This window comes from Cucumis melo, chromosome 8 (genome assembly GCF_025177605.1).
Source record: "Cucumis melo cultivar AY chromosome 8, USDA_Cmelo_AY_1.0, whole genome shotgun sequence".
Lineage (NCBI taxonomy): Eukaryota > Viridiplantae > Streptophyta > Magnoliopsida > Cucurbitales > Cucurbitaceae > Cucumis > Cucumis melo.
This window is the reverse complement of record NC_066864.1, coordinates 8,699,517-8,710,579: the sequence shown is the minus strand read 5'-3', so window position 1 is coordinate 8,710,579 and position 11,063 is coordinate 8,699,517. Positions and strand designations below refer to the sequence as shown.

The window sequence follows — 11,063 nt, the reverse complement described above, 5'->3', positions numbered from 1 at the left end:
TTTTGATTATTTAAAAATATCTCGAATTTTAATTAAATAATACAAAAAATATATTTTATATATCATATAAAAAGTGGAAAGTGAAAAATAAAATATAAATATGATACATTAATAGAAAAATACTAAAAAAAAGTTCATAAACATGAATTAATTAATTGGTTATAAATAATCAATAAGTAATTAATTATAAGAAGTGAAATTGGATTTTTTGCTAAATTAATTTAGCTAATCTTAATTATCTAATTGATAATGATTACTGATTAAATATATATTAATTAATCAACAATTTTAGTGAAATAAATAGTTATACTCATCTAATAAGTATACATTTTAATGAAACATTTAACGAGTTACTCAAAAAATTACTAATTGCATTAATTTTGATAAATTAATATCAATGTGTTTGAATTAATTAAGTATATTCAAATCAAGCCTCACACTCTTTAATACCCCAAACCATCAATTCTCACCTACATTTATGACTTTTTTTTTTTTAACTAAATAATTTCCTCATTGTTTTGATGGTAAACATATAAAATATAAAGAGAGAGTTTGACATCCACTTGAATTTTAAAAAACCATGGGGTTTAATCGTGCGATTTTTTTAAAATAATAATTCAAGGCCCAACTTAATTAACTAAAAAAATCTAATAAAAAATAAAATTTATTAACTCGAGTTCGATTGGATTTGCTCGAACCATTTTGAGTCATTGAATCATTTGAACAACTCTAGAAGTTGGCAATAGGAGTAAAAACCACAACATTTAAAAAGAATTTACACTAAAATTTATATATCTCGTGTACTTAGCTTTAAAAATAGATCTCTCTATTTTAAAATTATATATTAAAATATTTGAAATTTGTAAAATTCAATATGTTTGAATCAACTCTATAATTTATATCCAACAAGACCTTAGATCTTTCTATATTTTATATCTACCCATTACGCTATTAATTTTAATACTGCAAAATCTTAAAAACTACGAGACACAATTTTTTAAAAAAAATTATTAGTTACATAAAGAAACTTAAAGATTTATTAAACATGTTTTATGTAGAATATAATGAACCAATTAACGTATTATAAACATCACAAACATAAAATTAAAAGTGCAAATCTCCACTCTCATATATATATATATTAAAACACAAAGTTAAAAAAAAAAAGTTTTTTTAATACTTCATAGATCGTGAGGAACAAATATACAAAAAAACGTGAAATGACAAACAAAAAATAATGTAAAATGGGTGAGAACCCATATGGTCTTCTTAAATTAACTTTACAACCAAGCGGTGCATGGATTTGAGAGTGTGGCATGTGTTTTCTTGGACTGACATCGATCATAATTAGCAGAATTTAAACCATGACTGAGACGACCAAGACCTTTTGCCCATCAAGCGTCCGAATACTTTTTGTCAATGTCTTTCTCAACCATATGATCACGATCCCAAATTGTCCCTAAAATTTTAAAATTTATTGATTACAATCACAAATCTACTTATACCACTACTTTATAGCATTTAGCATATTTATCAGGTTTGTTTTTAAGTCCTATAGTCTTAATCCTAAAATTTGAGTTTTGTATTAATTTAGTCCATCAATTTTAAGATGGGTTCTTAAATCTAGTTTTTATTTAACATTTTAGTTTTAAAATAAATTTTAAAAATATAAAAATTGAAACTTATGAACCGAACTAATACAAAAATGGAATGAGATTTAAATAGTACTTAATTTTAGTAAATCTAATAAGCAACAAATTTAAAGAAAAAAAAATCGATCCATTTATTTTTAACTTTCAATAAAAATATACAATTATTATTTTTAAATTTAAATTATAAAAGTTGTAAAGTCATCGAAAATGTATATAATAAAAATAAGAATCATAGTTAAAATAAATTTAAAGTTAAATTATGGCGTTTTTTCAAAAATATAAAAAAGTAAAGTCCTATAGTCTAAAATACTAAAAATGTCCATAAGAAATGCTCGTAATGTATTTGGTAACGCGATTTGTTACACGATCGTTTAGATTTATTTTTTCAATTATATCGTTTAATTTGGTTACACGATTGTTTAGATTTGTTTACACCATTGGCCAAATCTAAACCATTTTTTTTCAAAATTCGGTATACGATGTTAGAATTGACTAAACGATATTTTTTTTTCAAAATTTGGTATAAACGATTTTTTCAATATTTTTTATACACAATCTTTTAGTTTTGGTTACGCTGATTGAAATGTCTAACCAATTTTTTCAAGATTCTTTAATTTGATTACCTAATCTAAAAAAGAAGAAAGATGACATGATGCAATGCATTGAATGAACAAAAAAAAGCAAAAAGAAGAAAGAGGAAGAAAAACATGCATGTACCTAAAAAGAAAAAAAAAACAATAAAGATGATAGAAAAAATAGATTTGCTTACCCAAATATAAAAATAAGAAAAAAGGAAGATGGAAGAAATCATGAAAAAAAAATCGCAAAGAAGAGAAAAAGATTGAAGGGCGAATCTATAATATTTAAAAAATGACTAAATATTTTAAAAATGGCTAAAATTTATGAGCTTTCTTCGTAAATATTTATATTTAGGAAAGTTTCCTTCGTTTTAAGTTTGCTTCAAAAATAATTTTAAATTTAAAAAATGGTTGAAAAATATTATTACAATTAGTTTTAGATCAAAAACCAATACTAAGTGAACAGTTAAAAATTTTTATAAATATTCTTTAACTAAAAAAAAATTAAAAAACACTCTTTATTAATCCAACTTTTACGTAGAATTTCTTAGCATCTAAATAAAAACTAAAATTTTAATTTAAAATATAAAATTCCACAAAATAACCTACAACTTCATTAAAATATTTAAGTATATACTTTTATTTTATTTATTTATTTGTATAGAAGAATGGAAGAGAGAAGAAAATAGAGAAGTAAGACAATATTAACGACTATTACTCTATAACAACAAGAGTATTTATGATTTTATTTGAGTTTAACACTATTTTAGAGACTTTGAAAGATTAAGGGTATGTGTTAATAGTCAAATGCATTATTTTTATTTGACTAATTACTATTTTAGAGAATTTTTATTTTATAATTATGTAAGATTTTGAGAAATTTTATATTTTAACTTAAAATTTTTGACAAATCCTTAAACCTAGATTTAGAGAATGTTGTGAAATAATTTTACCACTAGACTAACTTCTAAAATTGTTACTACGTGATTTATGTATATATATATATATATATATATATATATATATATATATATATATATATATATATATATATATATATATATATAATTACATAGAGTTGAGAGGTTGAGCCTATAATAAATTTGTGGATGTTCAAAGGTATTATTGAAACAAAATGTTAAAAGGTGAAAACGAGTGATAAGGAAATTTTATAAAGTTTGAAGGGCATTTTTTTATTTCACATAAAGGACAAAAGTTGAGGGACATATTTATAACTTAATCTAAATTTAACTGAAAAATAATTTTGACAGAGCTGGCTGTGGGATGAGAGCACAGTTTGTTGCATCGTTGGGCAGCGAGTGTGGCCCCCATCTAGTAGAAAGGATAATTTAAAATCCCAATCATACCCACATGGTGTATAAAGTGTATAATATGTATTTACACACACCAAGTCGTTTTATAACATTCTACGTCAAATAAGGAGAAAAAAATCAAACCTCATTTACTCAAAATCATTAAAAAAAGGAAAGAGTTGATGAGTCCATCTTTGCCTCTAATAACAAACCAAAAAACCAACTGCTCACTCGTGTCGTGTGCCACTTCCTTCAATGTCCAAAAAGTGAAGAAAGAAAGAAAGAAAGAAAGAGAGAAAGAAAGAAAGAAAGCTCCCACTTTGATCTTCGTCGCTAAGTTTCCCTCTCTTTTCCACTCGACATCAACAACCCATTTTCCCCTCTCACTCCCCCCCAAAAAAAACCCACCAAAAAATGCGCCTCTTTTTCTGCTTCATCTATGCTTTAGTCTCCGTCGTCGCCGTCGCCGTCGCCGGCACGGCGGCTATCTCCCCCAACCATTTCCTTCTCCACAGAGCCTTCCCCCACTTTCCCTCTCCCCAGTTTCACTCCCTCAAAGCTCGCGACCGCCTCCGCCATTCCCGCCTCTTGCGACGACTCGCTGGTGGCATCGTCAATTTCTCCGTTAAAGGCTCTTCCAATCCTTTCGTCGGGTGCGTCGTTTTTTCTTTGATTACACTTTTTGATTCCATTGTCGTTCAGGGATGATCGTCTGTTTTAAAAATTAGTTATGGGTGGTTTCCACAGAAAACCCAATTTGTTTTTATCTTGGTTTTTCTTTCTCCCCTTTTGCTTCAAGCTACATGGAAGTGAATTGGTTTGTTGCAAAATTTCTACGGTCTGGTGTTGTTTAATTGTGGATATGGGTTTTGGTTTTCGTAGGCTGTATTTCACCAAAGTGAAGTTGGGAAATCCTGAGAGGGAATTCAACGTGCAGATCGATACTGGAAGTGACATTTTGTGGGTCACTTGCAGTCCTTGCGATGGCTGTCCTGAAACAAGCGGACTTGGAGTAATGTTCTGTTTTTTTACGTTTTTGTTACTTCTTTCGCCGATTGCATTTTTAATTGAGCTTAAGTTCATTATGGCTCGCTTAATGAGGAAGTCTTAGAGTTTACCAATAATGGATATCATATCATAACTTACTTGCAAAATAGCGAGTTTGTTGCTTGATGACCACATAATGCTTAGTGCTTATGGTGTTTTATCTGTACAGATTGAACTCAATTTATTTGATACTACAAAGTCGTCCTCTGCTAGGGTTCTTCCCTGCACTGATCCAATATGTGCAGCAGTTTCAACTACTACAGATCAATGCTTATCCCAGATTGACCATTGCAGTTATACCTTCCACTATCGGGATAGAAGTGGAACGTCTGGCTTTTATGTTACTGATTCGATGCATTTTGACATACTTCTGGGGGAGTCAACTATTGCAAATTCATCAGCAACTATTGTTTTTGGGTAAGTTGATAGCTCTTATTTAAATGTTCTGTACCTATACAAGATATTGGATTTGAACTGCGAACAATTACTAAGGGTGGAGGGGATCTCAAGTCTTGAAGAAATTTATCAGTTATATGCTAGTTTATTTTGGTTTTCTTTTTCAACGAGCTATGGTTTGTGTTACTTGTGAAGGTTGAATTCACTGAGTAGGGTTTTCTGTTTCTTATAATTATGTGTACTAGCATGTGATTTCATGGAAAAATGGCAGTGTTGGAGGGATTATTTTTTGAAATTTTTTTATCGAAACATGTTTCCCATGGTGGCTTTCCTTTATACACACACACACACACACATGGTTCTATATATACGTGTATGTATTTATGTATAAAGATGAAAACATATTTTAACCGAACCTCTCAAACTGCCTCCGTGCCTTGTAGACTTAGGTATCATGTTGTGTATCACCAAGTTGGTAAACCCATTGTAGATTTCAGCCCAAATATCCTATTTGATATTCCAACAATCAGAAGCCATTGTATATGTCATGCTCCTGGGCTCAATTGATATTTTACCAATAATACAAGATTTCGAGGCTGTAGCATATTTTGTCCTTGATAACTACAGACGTAAAATTAGCAGTGAAATACACTAGATCTAGATGTATATTTATTGAATTGAAAGAAAGTTCTGCTCTCCTTGCCACTTTACTTGATCTTTTGATTCCCCTTGTTTATTTATTCTCTTCTGGCTGGGTACCTGAAATTATTGCTTTGTTTGGTTGTCAATGCAGGTGCAGCATATATCAGTATGGGGATTTGACTCGGGCAACCAAAGCACTTGATGGAATTTTTGGGTTTGGTCGAGGGGAATTCTCAGTTATTTCACAATTATCTTCTCGAGGGATAACACCTAAAGTATTCTCCCATTGTTTGAAAGGAGGGGAAAATGGAGGGGGTATCTTGGTTCTTGGTGAGATTCTGGAGCCCAGCATTGTTTATAGTCCACTTATTCCATCTCAGTATGTCTTCTATCTTGTGAAAGATTTGGTTATTGGTCCTTCTTTTCTTAATGATATCCATGAAATTTTGGATCCTTATTTCCCCCCCCCCCCCCCCCCCCCCCCCCCAAATATTTCCTGAGAATTTTATAAACCACAACGACTTTCATGAACGACTCCAATAGGATCCATCTTTGACCAGATTTTCCAGAGACATCACTTGTTTTAAGACCTTCATCCCACATCACTTGTTCTAAGGCTATAGTTGTCAATTGGAGGAACTAGAGATTTGATATGTTGGTAGTTCATATAAGTGGTTGTGAAGATAATGTCATTTTGAAATTGCAGTAAGGCCAAAACCTCTTGTGACCGCTGGCCTGGGAAAAATTTCATAATTTTCTCACGATCAGTTTTTTAAGATCACCTGAAAATCTCTAGTTTGGAACCACGACTTTAAAATCTCAAATTATGTGACCCAACCATAATTTGAGATTTTAAGACTGGCATCATACATCACAAGAGGGATAGCCTCCATGAAAAGAAGAGTTATGCCAAGTTTGTCTTAATTCTCAAAAATATGAAAGTTTTTTCTTTTCATTCTAATTATTTGTGCCATGTTTTGTATTTGAACTCCATGGTTCATGGCTGTTCTTCCTTCATCAGGGGATGAATTCTACTTTAACAAGGAAACTTGTATAGAAATATTGCACTGTTCTTAACCCTTCTTGCCTATTGTGTCACTCTTTCAAAAAGTTGTTGTTCGTCTCTGGCAACTAATTTTTGCTTTTGCCTGTTTCCTTCCTCATTTATTCTTTTGTTAGAAATATGTTTATAATTTTATAATTTATTCACAACTTATTTATTTCTTAATTGAAATCAGGCCGCACTATACATTAAATTTACAGAGTATTGCACTCAGTGGGCAACTGTTTCCAAACCCCACCACGTTTCCAATATCAAATGCAGGAGAAACTATTATCGACTCTGGGACAACTTTGGCATACCTTGTGGAAGAAGTTTACGATTGGATTGTCAGTGTGGTAAGTTTGTTTGTGTTCCTGTATGTCTCTTAGGGTTAGGTTTGATTTCTTTGGAGTGGTTGGGGTTCCATGCTTGCTTGCAATAAACTTCATGATTGTAATATATGATTATTGGAAGGATGATTCAACTAAACTGATATCAGTTGGCGTTGATTCAACATGATTACCCTTTTTGCAATAGTTTGTGGAAAGGTGATATTCTGCCGATTAATATGATTTTGTCATAATAGCTAGTTGCAACTCCAGTTATATTTCTGTTTAGGCCGTTCTTTCATGTCCAGTGCTGCGGAGTCCTTTTTTTTTCTTTTTTTTTATTTCATTTGTAGGAATGCCTTTAGTCTATTATCTGGCACCTCTGTATCTGCACTGTTTGATATTTCTCTCTAGTAGTAAAATTGTTAGCTCTCTTTGCTCGTGGACATAGCTAACACACACTGTTAATGACACGTAAATCTTTGTGTCGATCTTTACGGTTTTTCACTCTCTTTGCTTGTTCTTGTTTCTGTCATAACATTATTAGCTATATATCTCTCCTTCTGATCTACTGTTTGCAAGCTGTGTAGTGGTGGAAATTTCGATAATGCTTTCATCTATATGAACTGGTTCTGATTCTAATGTCACTTACTTGCAGATAACTTCTGCTGTTTCTCAATCAGCCACTCCCACAATTTCGAGGGGTAGCCAATGCTTCAGAGTCTCTACGAGGTGTGGACTGAACCAAATAATGTTGGAAACTATGATTTATTTTCAATGAGAAATGAGCCTTTGTTCTTTTATTTTTTCAGGAACTAACTGATTACGTGTTTTTATCTTTAGTGTAGCAGAAATATTTCCTGTCCTCAGTTTTAATTTTGAGGGCGTTGCATCCATGGTGGTGACTCCTGAAGAATATCTTCAGTTTGACTCCATAGTAAGCTGCTATAATTTTGCTTGCACATCATGCCAAATATTTTCATTCATGCATCCTGTCTTCTTTGAGACTTGTATGTTGAATTATGGCATTTGTATAATGCAAAACAATTTATCTTGCAGGAACCAGCTTTATGGTGCATCGGTTTTCAGAAAGCTGAGGATGGATTGAACATTTTGGGAGGTTAAATTCTGAATTTAATCTCAAATTTCCTGTACCAAAAAAATAATAAAGAGTCTCTAATTAAAATGGCCTTACTCATAATCATACTTATAATCCTAAGATATCCCTCTAGGGTTCTCACAAATTCCACGCACAAATAGCCTCAGATTTCTATTATTTTTCTCAAATTTCTAACTAAAAAATCACCACCACCAAATGAAATTGACTAAGTTGTGGTTTTGTGCCATGAAATGATAATGAAATAGTAACCACAATCGAACATACCATCATTTTCAATGAACTTCATCTTCATTTTCAATGACGACCACCCTTTCATTTTGTAGATCTTGTTTTGAAAGATAAAATCATTGTCTATGACTTAGCTCGACAAAGGATAGGATGGGCGAATTATGACTGTAAGTTTGACCAAGTTGTAATGCATGAAGTATTTCCCTCCAAATCATTTCTGAATCAAGATAACTGCTGTTTTACAGGTTCGTCGTCCGTAAATGTTTCTGTAACATCTGGAAAGGATGTTTTCATCAACGAAGGACAGCTGAGTGTAAGCAGCTCCTCTAGAAAGCATTTCTATCAGCTGCTCAACATTGTTATTGTACTACTAATACATTTAAAACTGTTCTGAAGTCCATTTTTGATAATAACCCTGAGGGTTATCATCTTCATTATTTGCACTAGCTGCGTTCCCCTGGCCAATCTGTATTTTGAATGCTTGGTCGGGCTGCTTATCGCCAACCTGCAAAGGGCAAACGTTCCTGTGCTGCCTGCATCGTACATCTGGCTCGAAATGCAGGCACCTCTTTCTTTGAGCTCCTTGTTCAGTCGTGACCCATTGAAGGGTCTTCTCTTAGGTGAAAGCTGTACATTTTGAAATTTTAGTTCGATCTCTGGTAAGGGTTGTGTTTCTATAGGAAATGGGTTGTCAATAGCCTCCTTTAAATTTGAGGTAGAATTAGAGATTGAGAGAGTTGACATTGCTGTATGCATGATCTATTCATCACATAGATTCTGATAGATTAATATGTAAAATCAGCTGTAATTTTGTTTGAGGTAGAATTAGAGATTGAGAGAGTTGACATTGCTGTATGCATGATCTATTCATCACATAGATTCTGATAGATTAATATGTAAAATCAGCTGTAATTTTGTTTTGGTTCATCTCTACAGTCACGTGTCATTTGATTCAAGATGATGCTTCGGCTAAAAGCCCTGATTTCAAAAGTTATTTCTAGACTCAGTGCTATATGAGCTTTCTTTTATATTTCCGTAGAACCAAAACTAGCAAGATTTTTAGTACAGGTAGAGGACACCTACTTTCTCATAGCCTTTGTCCAATTATGTAATCGAAATAAATGCTTCGTCGATTCATAATACATATGGTCAATTTGGTTTCCATTTTTCACAATGTGGCGACAATGCTTAGGCAGTTTGAACACTTCTTTATTAGAAACCATTTCATTCATCTATGAAATGTCCAAAAGTATACGAAAAAGATCAAATTAAAGGGAATATACTTATTCACACATGGGAGAAAGAAACATTGAATGTAGCAACTCACAAGCTTTGGAAGATCATGTTTCCAGACTATTTTCAGATATAACGAATTTTACTAAAATATTTATAACATATAGTAAAATTATATATATATATATATATTTAAATTAAAACTTTAATGTATTTTTGAAATATTCAATATAAAAAGTATTAATATGTTTTAGAAAAAATTAGAGAGTTTCACAACCACTAGCTAAATCAGTGAAATAAGAATCTAAATATAACCAAATAATCAACATGTTTCACATTCTTTCTTTCTTTCTTTCTTTTTTTTTTTTTTTTGTCTGTCTACAAGACACTAACAAATTGTAGAACTATTAATAATTATACAGTTGGTTCAACTTGAATTAAAACAATTTCAATAGTTTGTGGAGTAATTATTTCAAAATGAAAATTCATGATATTCTGATAATCTCTACAATTTAAATAAATATTTGTAAGGCCAAAATTTATTTGTCGTCATTGAAGTATCAATTTAATTAGCTATGGAATAAGAATTGAAAGTTTATCAATTACATTTAATCCTTGTACTTCAATATTTTTTAATAATTTAATTAATTTCTACAACTTAATTGGAGATAAGAAATAATTATTTCTTATACTTTAAAATTTATAACAATTTATATGAAGTTCCATTAAAAATTAAAGTATCAATTTTTAATTATTTAACAATTTTGTGGATGCATAATAAATTTATTAAATCGGTCCACCAGTTACGCAAATCCAATCATCTCATCAAGCAATGTTACGTTTTTTATTTTCTTTTTAATAGGAAAATTCAAATCGTAACAACTAAATCCGTAAACTATTTTGTTTTCTATTTTTTACTTTTATGAAAAGTAAATTTATTTTTTTTCAATTATTTTTATTGACTTACAATTTTTTAAGTACAAAAGTTGAATTTTTTAACCAAAATTTAAAATAAAAAGTAAATATTTTCAATCATTTATATCACCTTAAAGTTATAAGTTTGACTTATGACTCTCAAATAATAATAATAAAAAAAACATAGTTTTAATGAAAACTTGAAAGTTTTTATTCGTCAATTCAATGTGTTATGAAAAAAATAATAAAAAATAAAATTAATTAAGAAAAACGTTATTGGGTTAAAATATATAATTAACTTAAAATTGAGAAACAAGTGGTAAGTTTATGTTTTAAATTAGCTATTAATACTACATGCTTAAAGAAAATAACAATTAAAATTTGTTTCTTCGATCATTTTTTCTTATTTAAGAAATAACACCCTTTTTCGTTTTCCTTTACTCTTGACGAAAACAAATAAATAAAAAATAATTGAAGAAATAAAAACATTTTATTTATTTTATTTGAGCAATAGAGAAAATGAGTAAAGGAAGGGTTTAGGTTTTTATTTTATATTTCAAAAGCATGA

At 30.5% G+C, this 11,063-nt stretch overlaps 1 protein-coding gene across 2 annotated transcripts; it reads left to right on the top strand.

The window, feature by feature from the left end:
• Positions 1 to 3,726: 3,726 nt before the first annotated feature.
• LOC103500850 (aspartic proteinase 36-like) lies at positions 3,727 to 9,361 on the top strand. 2 transcript variants are annotated; one of them, XR_540156.3, is made up of 11 exons: positions 3,727 to 4,196; positions 4,426 to 4,555; positions 4,760 to 5,007; positions 5,780 to 6,007; positions 6,867 to 7,026; positions 7,658 to 7,731; positions 7,843 to 7,936; positions 8,059 to 8,119; positions 8,443 to 8,514; positions 8,593 to 9,062; positions 9,167 to 9,361. XR_540156.3 is itself a non-coding variant. In XM_008464292.3 (10 exons), the coding sequence occupies exons 1-10, from the start codon at positions 3,958 to 3,960 to the stop codon at positions 8,739 to 8,741; spliced, it is 1,455 nt and encodes a 484-aa protein (XP_008462514.1). In that variant the 5' UTR covers positions 3,727 to 3,957; the 3' UTR covers positions 8,742 to 9,361. The 2 variants fall into 2 exon arrangements, 1 of the variants encoding a protein (XP_008462514.1); XM_008464292.3 differs by having other exon boundaries at positions 8,593 to 9,361.
• Positions 9,362 to 11,063: the final 1,702 nt, after the last annotated feature.

Excerpts from the sequence above, each read along its gene's own strand:
- LOC103500850 (XM_008464292.3), top strand. The coding sequence starts at position 3,958 with ATGCGCCTCTTTTTCTGCTTCATCTATGCTTTAGTCTCCGTCGTCGCC. Across the intron at positions 5,008-5,779 it reads TCAGCAACTATTGTTTTTGG|GTGCAGCATATATCAGTATG; the intron begins GTAAGTTGATAG and ends TTGTCAATGCAG. Across the intron at positions 6,008-6,866 it reads AGTCCACTTATTCCATCTCA|GCCGCACTATACATTAAATT; the intron begins GTATGTCTTCTA and ends AATTGAAATCAG.